General features: G+C 40.5%; 2 protein-coding genes across 3 annotated transcripts; both read left to right on the plus strand.

The window, feature by feature from the left end:
- The first annotated feature begins 326 nt into the window (after positions 1 to 326).
- os9 (OS9 endoplasmic reticulum lectin) lies at positions 327 to 10,223 on the plus strand. Of its 2 annotated transcripts, none has more exons than XM_035630433.2 (15): positions 327 to 532; positions 905 to 1,087; positions 3,037 to 3,100; positions 3,235 to 3,311; positions 3,744 to 3,842; positions 4,043 to 4,244; positions 4,580 to 4,735; positions 4,867 to 4,982; positions 5,471 to 5,531; positions 5,811 to 5,893; positions 6,038 to 6,241; positions 6,372 to 6,561; positions 6,947 to 7,114; positions 7,675 to 7,784; positions 8,362 to 10,223. In XM_035630433.2, the coding sequence occupies exons 1-15, from the start codon at positions 383 to 385 to the stop codon at positions 8,497 to 8,499; spliced, it is 2,001 nt and encodes a 666-aa protein (XP_035486326.1). In that variant the 5' UTR covers positions 327 to 382; the 3' UTR covers positions 8,500 to 10,223. The 2 variants fall into 2 exon arrangements, with proteins under 2 accessions (XP_035486326.1, XP_035486325.1); XM_035630432.2 differs by having other exon boundaries at positions 329 to 532; positions 6,363 to 6,561.
- A 286-nt stretch (positions 10,224 to 10,509) lies between these two features.
- Positions 10,510 to 17,185, plus strand: c1galt1b (core 1 synthase, glycoprotein-N-acetylgalactosamine 3-beta-galactosyltransferase, 1b). The gene is made up of 4 exons (XM_035630452.2): positions 10,510 to 11,144; positions 11,291 to 11,566; positions 12,608 to 13,272; positions 14,027 to 17,185. Exons 2-4 carry the CDS (start codon positions 11,338 to 11,340, stop codon positions 14,159 to 14,161), a joined length of 1,029 nt encoding a protein of 342 aa, XP_035486345.1. The 5' UTR covers positions 10,510 to 11,144; positions 11,291 to 11,337; the 3' UTR covers positions 14,162 to 17,185.
- The last annotated feature ends 6,368 nt before the right edge of the window (positions 17,186 to 23,553 follow it).

The raw sequence follows: 23,553 nt of genomic DNA on the forward strand, positions 1-23,553 counted from the left end.
AACATTGGGCTTGTGTTACCAAATCAGAAAATAACCCACATGATTATTTTGGCCAAATTGTCTTCTGACACGCCTCATGCTTCAGACCAATGTGAGTGTGATTACTCTCCCGACGGGTGAGTTTATTTTACGGCTACGCGAAGCTGGACAGCCGACATGAACGTTGTTTTACAATCATGTTCAATAATCCGCCCATCCGCTATGTGCGAGAGAACTAAACGAACACACACATGGAACAGCAACACCGCTGACAGACACATAAAATCCACCAATGACAAGAGCAGCGTTTGTCACGTCGACCAATCAGCTGCTACCATGTCAGGAGTCCTGTGCTGTGAGGCTGTCAGAAACGGGGGGTGTGAGGAGGAGAGAGTCCCTAATCATGGCTGCTTCCTCAGCTCGTCTGCTAAAGAGACTGTACGCGTTCCTGCTGATATGTCCCCTCTGTGTCCCAGCCGTCTTGAACTTGGAGGAGCTGAACGAGATGAAGTACGGGATTCAAATCCTCTCCGACCCCGTCATCCTGGGCCAGGTGAGCGAGTGCGGGTGTTTGTGGAAGCTAACGGTTAGCTTGCTAGTTAGAAAGTCGGCTACCGTATGCTAGCGTGCGATCCCTTCCTCTGGAACCCAAACAAAGTGTAACCTGCCCAGTGCTCGCTTGTTGGATGCGGCTTGTTTTAAAATGTCCTTAATCCTGAAATTACACGTAGACACCTCAGTACTCACTGCGGAAGTGAGAGGAGCCACCGTGGACACCTGTCACAACACAACCTCGTTTTCCTCACTTCTAACTACCTGTGATTCCTTCACTTAATGTCACAACTGAACACATGATCAAAACCAGTCTGTTGATACACTTGAAACTGAAGATAATGCACTTCACACGTCTGCGTTGTTCCTTCAGACCAAGACGGAGGAAGTTATGATGGTGTCCAGTAAGTACAAGCAGCTGTATGAGTGTCGACTTCCAGCCCAGGCGGTCCGGTTTCATCAGGATCCAGCCTCCGAGCCGGACTCACAAGGGTACGCTGGACCGGACATCCCAGACCTGCTCAGTCCAATGCACACCGCCCCGTGTCTGGTGAAGGTTGGTCCCCATCTGCTCATCTGTGAGCTCTACAAGTCCAATGCTGAAGCTGTTGCTACTGATTTAACTCAAACAGACTAGATTTTTTGTCTAAGGCAGAGTTTTTTTAAAAATCAAACTGCACCACACTGACCACTCTTGTCGCTAAAATGTTTTTAAGCAAGAAAAGTACTGTGCCCTAATCCCTCCAGCCAGGTTTACAGATGTGAACGTTGTATGTGATTTAAAGATCACTGTGGCGGGAAAGGAAGTTTGTCTGCATAAGTCCCCAGTTGTGTGCAGGTGCAGGACAATAGAAGCAGACAAAAGACAAAGAAGACTGACTAGTGACGCAACATTTTGAACCTCCAGATCAAAAAAGGCTTCGTATACACTAACAGATGGAAATGATAGTACCACCTTTAAACTGGAGATCATATTATATAAAACAACACAACAACATCTGTAATTGCCAACAAAAACACACAATTCTACTAAAATAGGTTAAACTGCATTAAATACATGTTTTTACAACTTCTGTTAACTTTGCAGTGTGCATTAAAAGCACAAGAAATCTTTGAACCACAGATGATTTGCACATGCAATGCAATTCATACACAGATGCATACTGATGACCGTGTCCGGGGGGCGGCTGTAAAAAAGACCATGAAGAAGAGTTGTCTTCTGTCTATTTGAATGATGTGATTCAAAGCTGACTGCTAGTCTATCATCGTATCTCTGAGTTGCATTACAGTCTTCTGCTAGCCTCAGTTGTTTGCATTTCTGACCACCACCTGGAAAGACAAGTACAATTTCTGAGAAATCACACACAGACACCTAAAGGAATAATAAAGGAACTCTTCATCACAACAAGGCCTGGTTATTGAAACCATTTTCTGTCAAGGCAAATTGATTCGAACTATCCAACCAGCACACAACTTGTGCACTATTTGTCATAAGGCTAGATATTAGTGCGCTCACACATTTGTGTCATGCAGGAGTATGGCAGATCATAAATGTGTATTTTTTTTTCAGTTTAATGCTTGTAGTTTCATCAGAGATCTAACTTGAAATATGACCTTAAAAGCGATATGAGATCATGGGTGGTCTATTCATGAATTTGTGAGGTGTTTTGATTTGTGGACAGCCACCTCACAGCTGGATATACAGGAGACACAGTCTGGATAAATCTGAATGAGAGAGACAAAGTTAAAACATGTTCTGAAACTATTTTAAATTCCTGTAAGTGGCGTCACAATCCTGCAAATCAGGACATTCACTAACTTCACTGAGTAGATAGTAGTGAATTAGTGACTGATTCATGTTCAGCTACACAACAAACTGGAGTCATGTCAGTAAGAAAGAGGTACATGTCTCTGTCTTGCTTCTTTATGAGTTAAGGTTCCTTCAACAGATTATGTTAGCCCTGAACCTCACATATGACTATAGGGTAAGTAATCAAAAGACTGTTTTCCAAAATGGCTTGAAAATACCCATATATTTGACATCTCTCTCTCATATTGTTCCTATAAATTCCCTATTATGTAGTCTAGAGAAAGAAAGATGCGCAGATGTGGGATGGGGTTACTTGGCTGTTGTTTGTTACCTAACCAAGTGGGTAATGACATACTTACAGTATCTCAGATTTCCTCATAGCATATTCAAAAGCAAGAACAACAAAAATACTAAACGCACTATTCTTTTTGTGTGAGAGTTGACTGTAAACCCTGATCTCAGTTGTAGCTCAGCAAAGAGAGATGCAAGCTAAAATGCAACATCCACTGGTTTCTGCAGTGTTTTATAGCAGGGGACAACTCGCCTGAAATAAAGACCATTCCCAGTACCATCCTTATTTATGATATATATAAATATTTATTTTTGACAATATTAAGCAAGTAGCGTAAATGAAAAGAAAAATATAAAATAAATTACTGTATCCTTGAAATGTTTGCTGTCTGTGTTTCCTACAGACGAAGGACTGGTGGACCTACGAGTTCTGTCATGGTCAGCATATCAGACAGTACCACCTTGAAGGTACCACGATGTTTTCAATCTATGTATTTTATGACCATTACTTTGACACATGAACTATCTGTGACATGTATTTAATGACCATTACTTTAAAAACATGAACTATTTTTGACAGATGTTGTTCTTTATCTTTTCAGACACAGAAATCAAAGGCGACATTCTGTTCCTTGGTTATTATGAGTCTGAATTTGATTGGAACAATGACACTGCAAAGGTAAAGTTGCATCAGTTTTGTGGTTACATTTTCTTAAATGTCAGGTTATTGGTGTACATAAAAAAATGGAATTACAAGTGACATTAGTAAAAACAAGACAGTGCCAGCCACTTTACACACTGCTAAGATCCAAGACATGCAACGCAATTCAGAGAATCCCTCGCTGGAGCTAATATTTAGTAAGACTGTAGAAAGTCCTTTACACACAGTCCTGGGATTTACAACATCAAAGTGCAAATCCTGCTCTTCAAAGACTTTGTTTGCTGATGTACCAGCATTCGCTAATGACGACTGCCAGTAAATCAGTAGATGTGCACAAACATGAGAAGCACCCTATGAAACGTTTGGATGATGCAATAAAGGGTCAATGTTCAGTGAAAATAGAAATCACTAAGTTGTCTTTATACACCCTTTTTTTGGTTTATTTCCCAGGCCTCCAAACAGCACAGGCTGAAGCGCTACCACAGTCAGACCTATGTGAATGGCTCAAAGTGCGACCTAAATGGAAATGCCAGAGAGACCGAAGTCCGGGTGAGAAGTTTAGATTAAGGAAACATTTATATCCCACCATGCCAGTGTGGTTTTGTCTCTTTTACTTGTGTTTTTTAAGTTTTGATTTCTGTTTTACTACTCCAAACACAGAAATTAAGTCAAGAGTGATGTCAGTTTGCATGTTGTACAAAATTATGAATCCTAGACACACTTGGACAACTTAACTTTATCATTTCCAGTTTGTGTGTGAAGAAGGCGCAGGTGACTACATTGTCCGAGTGGATGAGCCTCAGTCGTGTCGCTATGTGCTGACAATTCACACTAGTCGCACCTGCCAGCATCCGTTCCTGCAGCCACCGTCCACTGCCAAGCCCCAGGGTATCGTGTGCCAGCCGGCGCTAAGTGCCCAGCAGTACATGGATTACGTCAAGGCCCAAGTCTGTGAGTTGACAAAAATGAAACGCAGCATTTAGCAACTGTCTTGACTTTATCACTTTGATGTTTTTTCCTGTTCAAGTAGAAATGTTGAGGCAGCAATAAGCTGCAGGAAGCAATTAAGCGATAAGATGCAGGAAACAATTAACTGTGTAAAAAAATGGTAAAATCAACCAGGGAAATTAAGGTGGTGAACAGAGATACTCACAATCTTTTGACTTTTATTGTTAATCTGCTGTATGATTAATGAAATACTGATGTATGTCTAATTTTAAAACCATAAGAATGACAGTTTTTTTTTACTCTTTCTTTCCCCCTTCCTCCCGCCTTTCTATTCCCAGCCGACACAAAGCGTAAAGTAGAGCAGATCTCAGAGGAGCTGAGGAGTCTTGATGAGATGTTGGCAGGTAATGATGGAGCAGATGGAGCAGTGGAAGTAACAGCAGAAGAAACATCACCTGTATCCAGTGATGACTCGGACCACTCAGACACAACAGGTGCATGTTTATACACTTAAGAGGAAGTGTATACATGAGTTATTCTGTCATCTCTATCATGCCCGGTGTGTAGATTTCACAAAGACTTTTTCTTAAGTGTGACACGAGTGGCTGCATTTATCTTGGAACAGACACTGCTGATGTATCTGTGGATGTCGGGTCAGAAGAGGCAGAGGATTCAGATTTCTGGGAGGGAGTGACAAAACCAGGGAGTTCAAAAACGACAGCTTCTCAACAGGAGAGTCAGGTATGGAAACACCATCTGCCTTAGAATCAGGACGCATCAGAGTGCATGATGCCTTACAGAGTGAATGAAAAACTGATGATTAGCTTGTTTTACACTTCGAGCCGTAACCTAAGATCTTCGAACCAACACTTGCTAGTAAATCCTGAGACGAGTTTGGTAACTAAGGGTGACCAGGCTGACCAGGTTAATATTATTATAAACGCTGTAGTGTGTTAAATTGATTGCCATTTCTAAAATTATTATAAAATACTACATTTGGATGCATTTAATGCTTTGAGATGACTTAAATTCATTCTAAATCTTTTAGTTAATTTTGTCTATATCCTCTAAAACTAATCTAAAAACCATGCACACATTAATTTGTATGTTTTGTTTTATTATTGGTAGAAGTGAATGTTCGAATGGAGGTACCTCTCTGGTCAGAAGCCATTTGACCAATAGAGGGCGATAGACAACACATTAACCTGACTATTGCTTTATCTCCACAGGCAGCTGGTGATGACTTTAACTCACTCACAGACAATGGAGTCATTGATGATATTGATGAAGGTAAGGCAATTTACCACTCTTGCTTTCTCCAAAACACACACACACACACACACACACACCCAAGGGAGACAGATGTTATGGCACAACTGATGTAATGTCCTCTGGTTGCTGCTTCAAAGAGCCTCAAACAAGATTAGCAGAACCACAAAGTTTTTGCCTTGGTGCAGTTATGCCATCTCATTTGAAAAGGGAATGCCTGTCCAAATGTGGTTGTGTATGGTGATTAGTTATGCATTTACTGTTGTTCATTATTACTGTCTTTAAAAATACTCCCTTTAGGAGAAAAATTCAACTTTAAAATCATCACTGACCCAGCAGACCTGATGAAATTTGTCCAGCACCTCAAAGAGAGTAATAGGAAGGTCAGTACCTTGCAAGATGTCTATGATACTTTTTTCTGCACCTCTTGGGGTATAATTCTTTTTTTCTTCTTTGCAGTGTATGTATGTATGTATATATGTCAGATCAATGCTGATGTTTATTTTTATTTTTTATTCATTTATTAGAAAGCTCAAAACGAAGCCAGAAGTGGAGGGGAGAAACGGACAGCAGACAGGGAGACAGAGAAGCTCGGTGAGGAAGAGAAAGATGAAGATGAACGCCTACTACAGGAGTTTGAGGATGAGATGGGTGACCTCTCTGTGTCATCTGATAAGATTGAAGAAATAAAGGAGGAAATGCAGAAGGAGTTTGACAACATCATAAATGAGGTTTCAGACCACATACAACATGTCAATTCAACACAATGAACAATGTAGAAGGAAATGTTATTTGGCAGATCTTACACATAATGTGAACATTTGACGTGATTGGCTTTCCTCTTTCTTGTAGGCCCAGCAGGAATTAGAGACTGAGGGTCTTAAGGGGGAGTTTGATCGCACTCAAGCAGCACAGACACTGGAGACAACACTAGACAAGCTACTCGATCATTTGGAGGACAAAGACGTCGAGGACCAAGAGCAGCAAATAGCAGGTCAAAGAACCAGTGATCCGACCAGGGGCAGCCCCAGCCTGGCTCCAAAGCACCCAGGTAATCAGGCTGCCTTCCCTTCTGTGGTTACTCTGTGTCCATATCCATCATCTTCATGTCATCCATTAGTAGAGTTGATGTTTGTTGAGACATCCTCACACATGGTCTTAGTTTGATGCCAAAACAAACTGAATTTCTTTGGTTAGTCAGTGGTCTTTCCTATGCTGCCTTCAATGTATCTGTGGGTGAATTTCACTAATTACTTCAAAATTTAGATCGTTGAAATCAATCACAGGAACTCAAATCTGTGACACAAATGCAATGCTTTAGGGACGGTGTTTTGGATTCCACATTCTTGGCTCTTCCTTCCTCCATCCTGTGGCCCTGCTTGATGGGTTTTGAGGTGAACTGTGTTGTTTGTCCCTCTTTTGTCTCGTCACCCCAGACCAAGCGGCTGACGACCATGTTAAGATCAAAATTACTAAGTATAAGACGGGCAGCAGCCCTGATGGGGAGGTCAAAGTTCAGGAGATGGGCGAAGGAGACCCCCAGTGGCAGCACATAAAGGACGTGGTTAAAGAACAGCTAGAGAAAGCAGGACTGAAGGCCGAAGGTATGAAGGGGGGAGTGCCCGAAAAACACTCACGGCCTTTCACTCTTCTCTCTTTCATCTGTTATTGTGAACATACACGTCTGTATCTTTTCATCTTTGTCAAAAAACATACAACTGTCAGATTTAGGGTCTTCAAATGTTTAGTCAGCAGACATAAATATCATGCAAGTAGTATGAAGGGTTTCCAACATAATTTAATGCTGCAAGCAAGTAAACACACATGGATTTACTGGAGACCAAAATGAGTAGCAGAACATTTGTTCTGCTACTTAAATTTGTTATTTTTACTTGAAGGGAGTTCAGACTTAAAGGTCATGTTAACAAAAGCTCTGACTGCAGTAAGCTGAGGCGTATCTCAAAGGCAATCAGAAATGAAAGCCAACCATGTGTGTTCTTTCTTTTTCACCAACTGGTTTGTCTATACCATTACTCATTCTGATTATTTGTTGTTTGTTTTGACATTTGGTAAATTTTTCTTATTTAGAGCAACTTGGTAGTTTGTATGTTTAATTTACAAGCCCCCCTTGTCCCATGCTTTTCTTTTTCTTCTCTTGTTTTAGGTAAAATTGAGGTGAAGATCTTGACAAGAAAGAATGCAGAGGAGGCAGGTGATCAGTGGCTGACCGAAGAAGATACAAAGTCCTTCAGAGAGCTCCTCATAAACCTCCTGGTAATTTGAGTTGTGATAAAGACTTTTTTTGGCTTTGTTAGGATCATTGTGTGCTTGAGTTATGCAGCATAACACTATGGTCAATATGTTTGCCTTGTGCGGTAGTGTTTGTTTCGTAAACTAGAATGAAATTCAGGACATATATCACACCTAACCAACCCTCCACCAGGGGTGTTTGCAAATTGATTCAGTACCTTTTGTGTAATTCTGCAGAAAAAAAACAAAGCAACAAACAGACACGGGTAAAAAATACAACATTCTTGGCGTTAGGAATCCTTTCAGTCCATATCTTTTGTTCTTGTAGCCGCTAAATGCTGCTTAAAGCCATAAAGTCATCTGCCTGCTACCTTAGAATGTCCAGTATTTGAGAAAAAGTTTACGCTGGAATCCAAGCTTATTCTACGTTGATTGACAGTACTAGTACTTCAATTAGGATTTTCGAAGAAAATCAACCGTTTAGATTGATGGATTAATCTGTGAAATAGAATTATTGAAGAATAGTTGTTGGCAGCAGCCCTCGGGTGGACTGTTCCAGGTTGTAGTTGTCATCTAACATAGCCTTGTTTTCATCCCCTAGACTGGAGGCACAGAGGAAGTTTACAAGGAGCAAAAGAGGCAGCAGGATTTGGAGAACAACTATAGGTTTGTGTGGGGAGAGTCCCAGGAGGAGTCCCAATCATCCAGCACCTCGGACTCAGACGATGTGGACATTTGAGCTCATTCAGGACATTCAGTGCACCTTTTTGTGACGGTGAACTCCAGTGGCAACCAGAAGGGAGGGGGACTCTGAAGTGCAGCAGGAAATAAAAAAAAGAGCCCAAAGGATTGAATTATTGCTATGAAACCTGGCAGATTCTCGACTCACCTGTTTGCACATTGTGATTGTGTTTTGACGAGGCAATATGTGTCTTTAGTAGGCACCATTTACATGCTGCATAAGTAAAAACTGCAGCGTTGTCAGCCGTACTTGTGCAGCTAAATGAAGTTATGCATTTTCCCCTTTTCGATGGGATTGGCTCCAAACCTTTTTAGAAATATTTCAGTGAGTTTTACTGAATATTTGTAGTTTAGTTCTGAAGTCATACTTTATTTCTGATATGACACTTCCGGGGGGAATTTGCATGCCTCAACAAACTGGATGAGTATCTCCATGGGTGGATTGTAGGTGAAAATGGGAAAAAAAGGGACAAATACTCAAAGGTTCATATTTCAGTTCCTGCTTGTCATTGAAACTTTCTAACACACTGTGTTTGATGATAATGTTATCAACAAACAGAACTGTAGATTACTATAGAAGTGTTTGTGAATATGCTGTGGCACTTTATATTTTTAGAAACACCAAATGTTTTGGTTTTCCCTTCGAGTGTTGTGTGATTCAAAAGAGAAACACTTTAGTACTTTGTTTTTGTTCCTGACAAGAATTTACCCATCTTTTATTTGCTTATATTTAATTTAGCAAAGGAACACAATGAAAGCTACACTGTCAATCATATTCAGTCTACCAAAACAATGAATCCACACAAAACCTTTCTATGGATCCTTCCGAGGTGTACCTCAAAGGGCTGAATTTGTACAGTTTGTGAATAATTACGGCTACTTTGAACCTGTACATAATTATTCCGTGAATATGGTTTGGAATTGATTTGTTGTATGTTAGCACAAATTAAGTGAGTTGCTTGAGTAACTGTGTTAAAAAATGTGTGAATCCTGTACATTAATTTCAATGCAGGACAGAGTAATATACAAACTTTTTCAGACACTCGACTGCGCCATTTATTGTCCAGAGGATCAAGATTAGACATGAATAAGCAGAAGAGAATTACAGGACTTGTGGGGTGCGTTTCTTTTATATGGTCATCAGAATTTGTCCTCTAAAAATTTACATTCACCATTTAATGGATTATCTGGTCTGGGGCCTACAATCAGAACATTGGATTAGTGAGTTTTCCAGCCGTCTTTGGTCTTAACTCAGGTTTTTCCTGTGTTACGAAACCTGTGTTTTTAACTGCCTCTTTCAAAGGGCTAGATTAAAACCCGGAAGTAGCTGAGCCTGTTGATAATCAGCTTCTTGGCACTGGTTATACAGGATAAACGATTCAAACAGGGCTCAGTAATGACACGTAACCTAGAGAGAATTGGAGAGAGACTCAACATGTGTGATACAGGTCTTAAACAAGCACAGGTGTTTACACACTGATTTTGATCTTATGCTTCAGCGGCGCACACTATTTTTTAACCACAATGTTTTACAATAGAGGCAAAAGACAGGATTTGTTACTGTATTATTGAATAGGGCTGTTTTACTATATTAGGAATACGATTGTCTTTATAGTCTGACAAATGTCCATTTGAGCTGCCTTGTGAATACAAGTATTTGAGCAATCTTTGTTTTCTGTTTTTTTTTAAATAAACAATACCATGGGAGCCCACAGTACATCATCCAGCTATTTGGTTTTTATGTTTTAATGTTTATTGGTTTGGTTTGTCTGGTGTCATGTACGAGAAGAACTGCTCCCTCAAGACCTAAAAGGCAAAGTCCGTCCTTTAAATTGCGAACACAGATAACAACTGGGTGTAGTTGTTTACACAGTTCATAATGAATTCCTGCTGGTGAACGGATAAAGAATGAAAACTTAAACTACGCTGTCGGTATTGTATTACTTAAACCAGAACTGCACACTTAAATGGGGGGGGGGGGGGGGACTGTCGTGCACAGGGGCAGCATCTCTGCAGGAGGTGTACACGTGTCTGTCGCGCAAACACGGCGCTTTTATTTTGAAACATGTGACCGGAAGTAGATGAAATGGAAGTACCGCAGCCAGAGAAGTTAGTCTGTGCAGCGGTGTGGACAATTCTTCCGTTGGCGTTTCAGTCTGTACATTGTTTTCTTAAAACTTGTGGACTTGTCGTGCTCAACGACCAGACCGTGTGGCCCAGTCGGTCAGGGGACTTTGTTACGCTTCCGTTAGCTCTGTTGTCACGACAGACAAGCGCCTCGCTAACTTAGCACTGAAGTTGACGTTAGCAGCGTCGATACAATAGTGGACTACCCAGTCAGCCAACGCCCGCTGCCCGACACGCACACACACGCACACACACACACACACACACACACACGCACACACACACACACACACACACCAGGAACCACTGACGACTCGCACTCTAACGAAGTTGTTGTCCTTCCCGGAGAGTATCGGTTGGCGCTGGGCTCAGCCCGCGCGCTCACCGTTAGCAACAGGCTAACTGGGCTAAGTTGCCGTTTAGATGAGAACCGAATCACCGCGTCGAGAACTGACTCGGCGTTCGCCTCTCCGACTCGACGTCTCCGCCGCTGCCATGGTGTGTGCACGACGATCGGTGAGTGGACCACACCTCGAGCGGGGAGTGACACACGGCAGTTGGCACTTCGCCTCGCACAGGCACAGCTACGTGGGAGTTCCCAGCTCTTGACTGAGGCGTCGTGACACGCGTGTCCATTTCTGTGCTCCTCTCTTCCTGTCCAGCACCCGTCGAGTTGAACCGCCGACCGTGAGACGCGCCGGGCCCCAGCATGAAGACCCTGGGCTCCAGATTCTTCTTCTATGCGGGCTTCGTGTTCGGGACCTTCACCCTGTACGTGTTCCTGCGGCAGGTGTGGTTCGAGAGGAGCGCGTCGTCGTCGTCGCGCGTCGGCGCCGTCGACAGCGCCGATGACTACCAGCAACTGCTGAAGGACGAGTTGAAGATCTGGAAGAAGGAGAGGTCTGCTCTCTTTAACCTGGAGCACCCTCATCATACAGGTACCGCATCTGAGCAGCTGTGCTCCTGTGCACTCATGTAGAGGCTGCTCCAGGACCACGATCTGTGGGCTTGTGTGTACCACACTACCTGTCCGACACTAATCCAAAGCTCCAGCTCCCATTTCCTTTCATACACAATGTTGAACCCAGACCAAAAGCAAACACAAGATGCACATTATTTTCTTCGCTGACGTGTCAGGCTAGAATATCTACAAACGTTATCACCGGATCAAGTTGGGATCTACCCAAGTCAATAAGTCATTTGCCAAATATTTGTCTTTCTTAACTGTTGGGACCATCGAAACTGGATCTACCACTTTTCTTGCGGAAGTCCATGCGTTGTTTTTTGCTCTGACACAACTTTCGTTGGTCCAGTGCAACTGGGTCACAGTGAGCGTTCTCCAGTGACTAACTACTCTTTTATGTTGCAATAATGCCATTTCATAATGAGGTCATCATACTCTGCTTCGGGCTAAGCCAGCGTGCAGGGTAAATAACCTCCAGTAATAAGTCATTTTTGTAGTTTTTATGAAAAAAAAAAAGGTCAAAATTGGATGATTTCTGGTTCTTTGCTCCTCTATGACAGTAAACCAAATATATATTTGCTGTGTGGACAAAATAAAACTTCATCTTGGGGTTTTGGAAACACGATCAACATTTTTCACCATTTTATGGACCAAACAACTAATCACTTAATCGAGAAAATAATCCACAAATGAATCGCTAATAAAAATAATGGTCAGTTGCAGACCTACTACTATTATTTGTTGCTTGTATTTCTTTTTAATATAACTGTTGGTCTGATAAAACAAGCAATTATAAGACTACTCAAATTGTCAGATTGTCCAAATAGTCAGACAATATGACTATAGAGAACATTGTCCAACCCTAATGTTTACTTAAGGTGGAGTGTGATTTTCTTCTTCTACCAATTCACTCGAGTGTCTGAAAGCACCACTGGTTGTTGAAGTGCTCTAAATAAATATTGAAACTCTTTATTGTGTTGAATCTGCATTGTAAACATGTGTATCTCTCTACCAGGTGAGGATAGCCACATGGCTGATGAGCTCTACAAAAAGGTGCGCATTCTTTGCTGGGTGATGACCTCACCCAACAACTTGGAGACGAAGGCTCGACATGTGAAGTCCACGTGGAGTCGTCACTGCAATATTGTTGTCTTCATGAGCTCTGTGGATAACCCGGACTTCCCCACTGTGGGATTAGGTACAGAGGAAGGTCGGGATCAGCTGTATTGGAAAACAATCCGGGCCTTCCATTATGCCTACGAGCATCACGGCCACGAGGCAGATTGGTTCCTCAAGGCAGATGATGACACCTATGTCATTGTAGACAACTTGCGGTGGGTTCTTGCGAACCACACACCGGAAGAGCCAATTTACTTTGGCCGAAGATTCAGGCCATACGCCAAGCAGGGCTACATGAGTGGTGGAGCGGGTTATGTGCTGAGCAAAGAGGCCCTACGGCGCTTTGTAGAAGGTTTTAAAAGCAAACAGTGCACTCACACTACCTCTGTCGAGGACCTGGCAATGGGGCAGTGCATGGAGAAAGTCGGGGTGCTGGCAGGAGACGCCAGAGACACGGTGCACAGGGAGACATTTCACCCCTTTGTCCCCGAGCAGCACCTCACTTCCAAGTTCCCCAAGAGCTTCTGGTATTGGAGCTACTGCTTCTACCCCATCTCAGAGGCAAGTGAATCGACTTCAGCACTGTCACTATTCAGTTAGTCTGCGCCAAAGTAACAATGAGTTCCTGACCTAGCTGATTATAGTGACCTGTTTCACAAATATTTATTTGTTTATTGAAACTGTTTTGGTCACTAGCAAAACTAGCCATTAAGGCAATATTAACAATGAATGCTCTTAACTGCATTGTGTTTTCTATTGTGTTGAACCCCTTTGACCCCTTTGGGTTGTCATGGGTTAAAAATGTCAATCGTGAGCCTGTGTAGCTACCAAGCCGCGTTAGATTAAATTTTTTCGTTCAGGCAAGCTATTTGTAATGTCAACTAGCTAGCCTCGCTGGCTCGTGTCACTTAATTCAGCACATCGTTATCTGTTAGCTTGGTTAGCAATTTCTTGAGTTATAAAGCGGACCATATTAGTTTTATTTTCTCTATCTGCCATCGCTGTTAACACCAACAAGAATTACTCCATATCAAAAAGTGTGTACTTACTTTATTCTTTTTTGAGGTTTACCTAAAGTTGGCTTGCAACCTGCTCATTTGAGACGACGGTTGTCAATCCCAATCTGAGGTTGACAATGCAGAGAAATATCAGCAGTTTGATTAGATTGGCGATGATGAGCATCTGTCGCACACAAATCACATCTATACAAATAACACCCACTATTAATCAGCTTGGTTTTGTGTACATTGAAAATGTGACACTTTGATGCTGCTTTACTGTTGCATAACCACATACTTTTTGTTTGTTTTTTCAGGGTCCAAACTGCTGCTCAGACCTGTCTGTGTCTTTCCACTATGTAGATGGTTTACACATGTATTTATTGGAGTACTACGCCTATCACCTGCGTGCCTTTGGCTACAGATACCGTTACCAGCCCCCCTCCCCATAAGGCTACAATATCGAGCTGTCAGGCTCCCAGGATGCTGCAGAGGGACAAAAAGAGCCGGCTATTCAGGTAAAAGGGCGAGGAGAGGGGGGCGATCTGTCAAGGACTGACAAGAGACAGGATGCAGATCAACCTCGAGCAGCGGGTGAAGTCCCTCCCATTGCACCAGAGGACAAACAACAGTAGAGACTGTGTGGTGATGTGAAGGGAACATTGTCGTCAGGAAGAGGCCGAATTTGTGTTTGTAATATTTGCGTATTCATTCTAATAATCTTGGCTCATATTTCTACAAAAGTAGAAAAAACATGAAGTTTCTTGAGCTGAAGGACTGCTACTAACTTAAACTGCGACTGCAAAACAGCTTTTTAGGCTAAGAAGTGATTTCTGACTGTTATTCAGGTTTGTCAGATGGTTTTTACAACTTTAAAAATTGAGAACAGCTGTCCGTAAGCTGTGTTCATTTGAAAACTAACTAAAGCACCTTTTTAATCCACATCAACCAATAATTAATGTCCAGAGCCAGTGAAATTAGGTTTTGCCAGTGTTTTTATCTGATTTCTTTCTTGACTGCTGCAATACCACCAAAACCTGATCTACCACTTTATATTCGTCTGGACATGATGGAGTAGTATGACTTAATTTCTCACATAGAGAACTATGTGCCTGCTAATGAGAACAAAGTATTTGTCTTGAACTGAATGAAAAGGTGTGAGTTGTGAGGCTACTACTTTTCTAATAATTTACATAGATTAAACAAGATGGAATTAAATACATTGGTGTTTGTTCTGAGAATACTATGGTTAACCATCTGTTGGTTGTCTGACTCCTAAACTTGATTCAGCCTCTATCCAAAACTATTTTCTGTTACGCTTCTGTGTAAGTGTAATGTTTCGTCCACGTTCTTTGTTGGAATCAATCAATTTTATTTGTTTAATTCTCGCCAGTATGGATCTCACATTTAATTGTTTTTATTTTATCTATATTAAGCTCTTTGAAAAGTCTAAAAATAGTTTTTTTAAAAGATTTTGTTTTCCTACACATTTTATTTAAATGTCTAGGGTTGCAACCAAGGGTTATTTACCATTAAATGCGACAGATTATTTTCTTAATGAACCAATTCATTGTTCGGTTTAAAAAATGTCAGACAGTAGTGAAAATAAGCTGTTATTAATAGTTTGCTTTACTGAAAACTGTCAAACCCCCCCAAATCCATTTACTATTACATAGGACATAGAAAAGAATCAAATCTTCACAAGAAAGAAGCTGAATTGACGTGATGGTTTGCACTTTTAACATGTAAGCCATGTTCCTCCAGCGCTAATCAAATGTCAGTCAGTTCAAATCTATAATGCTTGTCCTCAAAACAATATTCATCTTAAAACCACAACCCCAAATTAATTAAAGCCTTTTTCCAATCAAACGATCCATTCATATCTCTTTGTGGCCAATTGAGATGCGTTGATATGATGATGCTTTAAATGAGAACGTCCAGAATTTATACAACCAAAGATTTCCCTGAAGGATGAGGCCGGACGAGCCGATATTTGTAAACATGTCTTGGGAGTTAATGCACTTCATGTTCAGTCATCGCAACTTGTTATTTGATCTTGGACCCTTGGTGGTTAGACACACCTTCAGCTGGAAGAGGAGGAAGTCAATAGGGCTGTAGTCAACCAAAGAAAATGTCGCCTGAAAGTTTACCTATTCTTCGACCCTTCAATAGGTCTTTGGGGCAAGGAAAAAATATCTGAAAGATATCTCTAGATTAATTAAATTGGCCACGGTGCACTGATTGCACCCCACGGGTACGTTAGTCCTCATGAATGCAACATTGGCCATTGTCCGACTGATGAGAATTTGATTGGACGACCGCTTATCGACCAAACAATTGAATAGTCGAATGACCGACTACAGCCCTTGTAGCCAGTGAAAGACCTTTCCTTCTTTCTCTCCTGCCCATTTGTGGGACATGGTTTTCGATTTGTTCTTCCCTGAACTGGCTCTGGATACACGCGTCACACTTCCTTGCATCTTCCCCCGGTGGACTCATTAGCTTGTGCCTTGTAAATTGAGATTGTATGAGCCAACAGCTGAACACATGACTTTGCACTGTGACATTACAATGATGAGTGCCAACTTTCAAATGGAGCGTATTGATTCCTTCCAATGTATTGAGTTAGGCCTTTGCCAGTGGATGACTTGTTCGTGCCTGAAAAAGCAAGGGTTTATTTTATATAAATGTAGTTTTAGCAATGTTGTGTATTTTCTAAATGCTGGGGGTGGGGGGAGTTGGGGTTCTTTTCTTTTGTAGTCACTACCTTGTGTATATTCAAAATTATAAACAGAAACTTTATTACTTTGCGGATAAACAACAAATTACATTATCGGAGATACAGTAATGACCAAATACAGAAAATGGCTTCAGGAATCAGGCAGGATTCAGTTTTATGTGAAAATAGCAGTTTTTCTTTTCAACGACTTCAACCTTTTAATCAGCATTCAAGGTTGCAAATGTATGTGGTAACTAAAGCCTATCAAAATGCCGTTTTGTAAGTGTTAATACTCAGTTGTACTCCTTCAGTACAAGAGCACGGAGCATGTTCAGTATTTTAAATGGGAAAAGTTCCAGTTTGAACCAAATCAGCACGTTTTTGTTTCCAAGTGAATTAACAGTCTGTCCACTGATTTTCGTCCATCGACGTTTTTAGTTGCTTTACCATCACCATCATTTCTGCCGGCCCTAACAACTTTGATAACTCCCCCATCTGGTAACTGGTTATAAATCCAGTCCTTGACAATCTTCTCCTACATTCAAATTTTATTCAAGGGAAAGGTGTACAGTGAAATATTTATATTTGAAATGTTTATGTATGTAAGTAAGTAAGTATTGACATCAGAATTGAGTTAATAGTCTTACGTGTGTCACTTGTCATTCGTTTGTGTGAGTGTTTGAGGTGCTTCAGTGTGCAGGGTTGTTTTCAGTGAGTTGTACTTTAATCACTATAAATAAATGCATATTTTATTCTACATCTTGTCTTGCCTTTGTTTCCTTCATCTCGTCATAAAGTGACAGTGGAAAAGCAAACATGCATGATAAATACGGCTGTTGTCACCTCTCCGTGTAAATGACATTTATACGTGCACTGTTTATACAATAGCTGTTGACCGAGACTGAGGGAGTCGCAGCCGTGACTTCTCCACCACAGAAAGTGTTGGAACCTGAGTGGAAAGAATACGTTTGGTCAAAAGATGTAGCCACATATTTTTCTGTAATTTTAGGATGGATGCAGGTTTTAAGTTTTTTTTTCTTCTTCTCACCTCTGCCTCTCATTAATGATGAATCAGCCTCTGCTTTTCTGCGAACACTCCTGTGAACACGGACGAGCTTTTCCTGCTGTGTATGAAGGAAAACAGTGGCTCAAACTTCTCCAGTCTATTGTCACACAAGCAACTACTGCTTATCACAGTTACTACAGTGAATATACTTTCCTTCACTTTCTCAGATCAAGATTAAACACCAAAGCCAATACAGACAGTCAATGAAGTCCACTCAGCAGAGAAAATTGGGGGAATTTACTAGTTGCCCTTCAACTTTATACACTCGGAGTTTCACCACTTGAATGAATGATGTGTGGAACTTGTCTAGAATTTGCCTGAGTGATTCAGCGGTCGGAATAGGCTTGACGTAGTCTAACCTGTGTTGGTGTTTTCTTTGAAAGGTCAACTGAGAAATAATTACCAATATGCAAATATTGATGTATGCTTAAGTCATGTAGACACCCTTTTCTCTGTGTAGATGAAAACCTATGACAAACTACAAGTCTAAAAAGTCGGTGAAAACCCAGACTGTATAAAGATAATATACATAATGTAATGTCCTGATTGAATAACAACATTTTTTTTTTTTGATATATGTTCATGTAAACAGAATTAGTGTGGGTTGTCTGGTTTGGAAGAAGGAGTTGTTGTTTTTTTTTTTTTATCTCTAGCACTGATTAAAAAGAAGATAGTTTTCTGTAATTTATTTATTTTTGTATTTGTCCAACAAAAAAACACAGAATACTCAGGGGAATAGTGTAAAATTAATAAGTAGATGATTGTGGGACCTGCTGCAGTCACTTACTTGTCCTCCGCAACAGCAGATCAGCGAGGATGTGGTCAAAGTGTCCTGCATTAGATGAACAGAGCTTTTATTTTCATAACTATTATCTTTTGATTGGATACTGATTCATCGCTGAATTCAACTTGGGGTTCTTACTATTTCTGGACATTGGTGTATTTCTGTGATCTGCAATGAAAGTTGCATGTTAGGGGGACAAGAGTTCCAGGGATAGGGAAAGTGTTATGGATGTCTCCTCAGTGTTTACTGCAAAAAAAAAAAAGCCAACCAAACTCACTGATTGGTTGAGCGGCACTTCTCCTTCCCATTAGACTCACAAAACTGTCATTATCAAGGTCATCAAACCTCTTCAACTCCACATATCCCCCAACACAGCACTCCGTCTTAGCCTGAAAGACAAGGTGTGTACCGCAAAATCAGGTTCGGATAATTTGGGTGTAACCCATCTTGTAACTGCAGCCCCGTCAGTCTTACAGTACCTCTGTCAGTGATTTGTAGGTGTCTTCTTCACACCAAGACCTGACGGGAAGTAAGAGGACAACCAAAACGAGCAGTGAAGCAAAAGTGCAGGAGTTTGAAGTTCTCTCCATCGCTCTGAAATCAGAAGTAGTGCATTAGATTTACAGCCGATACACATAACCAGTTAAGCTGCTGCAGTATTTTTTTTACTGTGTTTAACTGATAACTGGTAAGAACAGCTTATATTTGTTACATCGAGTGGAGAGTTAAAGCATCAATGTGTCCCTATGGAAAAGGTGTCATTTGATTTACATTTGTTTTTCCTCTACAATTATCTGAACTTCAAATGAAACACTGACAACACAATTTCATCAACCACAGTCACATCCTGTACTTTCAAGTGTTTCATTGATAACTGACAGTTTTTAGAAGGATCATTTTGAGAGAGCAGTCATAGATGGCAAAACACAGTGGATTGGATCTCCCATTTTCTTAGTGGTGAGCAGGAGTAAGCCAGGATACATGAATCACAATGCAGATTCTGTATCATTATAAATGAAGTTTCCTGGGGAAAAAAGTAATTTATTAATTTAAAATAAAGAGAGTGTTTAATAGGTGACAACCTGATAGTATAAGCTAGCGATGCAAAATGAGGAATTTGTTAACAGAAATGCATAAAAGTTAACATGTATGAACAACCAACTTTATAAACATGAAATTAATGATCAACAAATGGTTACTTGGGTTTAAATGGAGCAGTCCTTTCAAGGAAATTTCTGCTCGACTACAACTTTATCCTGCAGTCTCAAAGGTTTCTCTCTCTTCCCTATAATTAGTACCAAACTAAATATTTATTTTATCTGTGAGAACATTTCCATTCTAATGTGCTATATATATATATATGTGTGTGTGTGTGTAAAAAAGGGTCAACACACAGCACAGCAGAGTTTGATTTTGTACCGATGCCAACCATTTCAATCAGTTTATCCATTCATCCAATAAACAATGCAATTACTATGACAAAAGGAAAGTAAAGGCGTTTGGAACAGAGTAACTTGTCATTATTGTCATAAAGATCTTGTGAAATTCTAAACTTGTGAAATGCATCTTACAATTCAAACAAAAGTCTTACCTGCTAACAGCCATCAGGGACCTTGATCTGATCCGACAGTACTGACCAGTGGTTAACAGTGGACTCTGTGTTATTAGAGATCTGAGTAGAAGTGTCTCAGCAGCCTCTCCGTCTCTTTTATTATAGTTGTTGGGCTCATTTGTAATTCAATTAGAGCTCCACCCACCACCCCCATCCCATCCCTACACACACACACACACACACACACATCCCTCATAGTTTGAAGCATTATACTCATCGGATATACTGATTCATTATTTCAATGTTCATGTCTGTATCAGATGGCGCAATGAGTCTGAAACTTGGAAGCCTTCTCCATCTTAAAACAGTGGTCCCCACTAAACACTGCGACTTTTAACATTATTTAAAGAGGCAACAAACCACTTTTGTGCTCCTAGCGAAAACGAGTTGTAATTTTTCAGTGAAAACCTGCTTCCCGTTGGCCAAAAGAATAACGCGGTGAACGCAAAGCTAATAGGGGAACAATATAAACGTGGAATGTGTTGTTTTTATTTCGCCATTACATTTTATCGTCACAGTGACAAATTTCAGACAAAAAGTCGTCTTGTCTTGTGTTCACTGACATAAATGGGTTGGTCCAAATAATAGGAACAAGTGTCAGTATAATACAATGCACCAGCACCAAAAACTGCAGCCTCAAACATAACCTTAAAATTGAGTCCATACAAAGAAAAAATGAACATTATAACCTTGCTGAAAAATATTAGAATTTTGGGGAATATTTTGTCCTATTGGCAGCTGGTTGTATGTGACAATACTATTACATTGGTCTGTGACCCTCGTATGTTTGTGTAAATGACATTATATAGGCTTGATTACTGCCTCGACCCAGATGATCACACAGGAGGAAGTACTGAACATAAATAATGTTGTTCATCTAAATTTGAGCTGCCTTGAGAGACGCACATGATCTTATATTCTCAGCACAGTGCATGTGTCCCCGGAGAAATTGGGTGTGTCATGTGTTTTTATGAGTTGATTTGACTTGGAAACTTCCAACGCCCTATCAACGGATATTGGAGTCCTGTCTGCTCTCTGATTGGCTGACGTGTCGCACCACCGAGCCAAATCACTCCTACTCTCAATCAACAGCTGGTGAAGCCCTTGTGACCGACCTTTTCCTTACGCACACAAAAATTTCCACGGTTTCTTATTTAGAGGTGGCATTTGAGCCATTCTTATCATTCATAAACATTTAACATGACAAAGCTTGTGTGTGGAATAGATCAAAATAGATCTGCCACAAATGACAAAGATTTAACCTTTTAATCCATCCATGGTCATGTATCACATATGAGTGAGTGCAGAATCGTTGATTTATCTTAGTTTTGGACACACATTAACTCACACACCACATTTATGGGGAGACTATTCATTTCTTAATGTCTAACTTGCTTAAAGTTTTGCATTTCAATAGGAAACAACAGTTTGCTTGGACTGAAGTGTACTTTAGCGGCAGATTGGAAATCCGTGTTGGGAGACAAGATCCTGTTGTTGAAAAATAAAATGTGCTTTTATGGCTCTGCACCAGAGAAGCTCATCCTGGTTTATTTACTTTCAATTTCTACACTATTTTTAGTCTGCATGAATCCCTCTGCGTAACAATCTTTACACTCAGAATTGTAAAATGACACAGTGCATTTACAAAGGTAATGTTTCAGAAGTCCTCCGGCATGAGCATTTCCATTTTGTGAGACTCAAAACTTTTTCATCGTTGTCTTTGAAAAGAGTGAAATTGTGCTCTGTACTCTGCAGCTGCAGTAACGTGTCACTTTGCAGAATGATCAAGCCCATAACTTTTGATGTTTTGTTATAATTAAATGAGCCAATTATTCACATTGTGGAGATAAGTTATCTGTAATGAGCCCACAGCCTGCTGGATGTTTTCCTTGCTTTACATAAAGACTGAAAACAGAGGGAACCTGCTGGCTCTGTCCCAAGGTGACAAAATCCTCCAACTAGATTTCTGTAGATCACTAATTAACTATCTTCTAATCTATAAAAATTGGAAGAAAAACAATATGACATTTTACAGGGAGTTGATCTAATTTCCTGGACAGGCGCAGTAACTTCCTGGAGTGTCTTCTGGTGTCCTGGTAACTCCTCCTAATTTAGAAATTGTCTGGCACATACAGCTTCCCTTGCAAAAACCACAACTTACCACTTGGACCCTGGCTTCATGTTTGTAGAGCTGCTGCTGTACTGACAGCAGCCAAAGAAACGCAGTTTGAGCCTCCGTTTTGTTTTCACCTCAGCCTATGCTGAGGAGGGAAGGAGATCTCACTTGTCCCAAATGAAGCATAACTCAAAAACCTCAACCATGTATTTTCAGCTCGTCTGTGGTCAAGCACCTCAAACATAAGATTGTGTAGCTGTACACGGTCACGTTGTGGGGACTCTTTTAGGAAGAAGACAGTCAAAGGTTAGATTCAGGTTGAGTCTCCAGTAAATTCAACTGCTCACAAATCTTGACTCCACCAGACTAATCAATCAAACTTGTTTCACTGCTCAAAGTTCTGTGGATCATCATGTTTCTCTTGCTGACAGACTTTACTAATAATCAAATCTCTTAAAATCACTTTGAAATTCTCATGCTCACATAGTCGGAGACATCCTCGCCAGTCACGCCCAGGATAAATTTGAATCACTGGTATCACCACCATCATTAAGTTGTATGTCCAACGCCTTTATGTATTCTGTGGTTAAATTAACGACCTCCAGTGGCGACGATTGTGTTTTCCCAGGGTTTGTTCTTGTGGAAGGAGACACCTGTAACAGCCTTTAAACCAGAGGGATGTTTCCATGTTTAATTATGAATAACAGTAATCTGAGAGATGACGAGATGGGTCTTCACCATTAAAGCAGCAGAAGTAATGGGATTCAGCTGTAGAAACTAAATCATTATCAAATTACTATAATAAATAAACAATGGAACTTAAAAATTAAATAATACAGGACAAGGGACAAGAAGTCACAGTTATGTCTAATTGTAATATCAGGATAAATCCTTTGAGATCCAACCTCTTATTGTGAAGGGGGTCCTAGAAATTACACAAATCTTTAGTTTTGCCTGTTAGTGTGAGACACCTTTATCATTGTTATTAGTAAATAGATATTTTTTTATTCCCTAGGATAAAAACAGTACAAATGCCTGTTTACTAAAGTAGTCAGTAAACATGTCAGTATTTTGTTTCATACCTGACTAATGCCACAAAATTCAAAGTTAACATTTTAATAATCATGATTGTGTTTGGTTTCTTAAAAACACTGCAAGAATGTTAAAATACAAACACAGACACTACCCAATCTTGGCAATATGTTATTAATTTATCTTTTTTTTATTTATGTATTTATTAATATCGCAAATCACGATGGTGACTCACATGATATGAGACAATACTCTGATGGTTAATCAAACCGCGGCTGTGTGAGGAGCTGTCAGCTTGTATCTGCAGATTTTTTTGATTTTTGATTGGACTCTTGGGACTTATCACCATACTTTAACTATTGTCAGTTCTGCTCAGTTCCCAACAGAGATCACTGTGTGAACAGCACTATAATTAATCATCATATTTTATGAATCACACACCCGTCTGCTCAGACTTTTCACATCATTAGTGAAGCCAAATGGGCTATTTCCTTATATCAGAGCTCCTTGAATGA

The sequence above is a fragment of the Scophthalmus maximus genome, chromosome 6, assembly GCF_022379125.1.
Source record: "Scophthalmus maximus strain ysfricsl-2021 chromosome 6, ASM2237912v1, whole genome shotgun sequence".
In the NCBI taxonomy this organism is placed as follows: Eukaryota; Metazoa; Chordata; class Actinopteri; order Pleuronectiformes; family Scophthalmidae; genus Scophthalmus; species Scophthalmus maximus.

Excerpts from the sequence above, each read along its gene's own strand:
- os9 (XM_035630432.2), top strand. The coding sequence starts at position 383 with ATGGCTGCTTCCTCAGCTCGTCTGCTAAAGAGACTGTACGCGTTCCTG. Across the intron at positions 3,312-3,743 it reads GGAACAATGACACTGCAAAG|GCCTCCAAACAGCACAGGCT; the intron begins GTAAAGTTGCAT and ends TTTATTTCCCAG. Across the intron at positions 5,894-6,037 it reads TCAAAGAGAGTAATAGGAAG|AAAGCTCAAAACGAAGCCAG; the intron begins GTCAGTACCTTG and ends TTCATTTATTAG.
- c1galt1b (XM_035630452.2), top strand. The coding sequence starts at position 11,338 with ATGAAGACCCTGGGCTCCAGATTCTTCTTCTATGCGGGCTTCGTGTTC. Across the intron at positions 11,567-12,607 it reads GGAGCACCCTCATCATACAG|GTGAGGATAGCCACATGGCT; the intron begins GTACCGCATCTG and ends TCTCTCTACCAG. Across the intron at positions 13,273-14,026 it reads GCTTCTACCCCATCTCAGAG|GGTCCAAACTGCTGCTCAGA; the intron begins GCAAGTGAATCG and ends TTGTTTTTTCAG.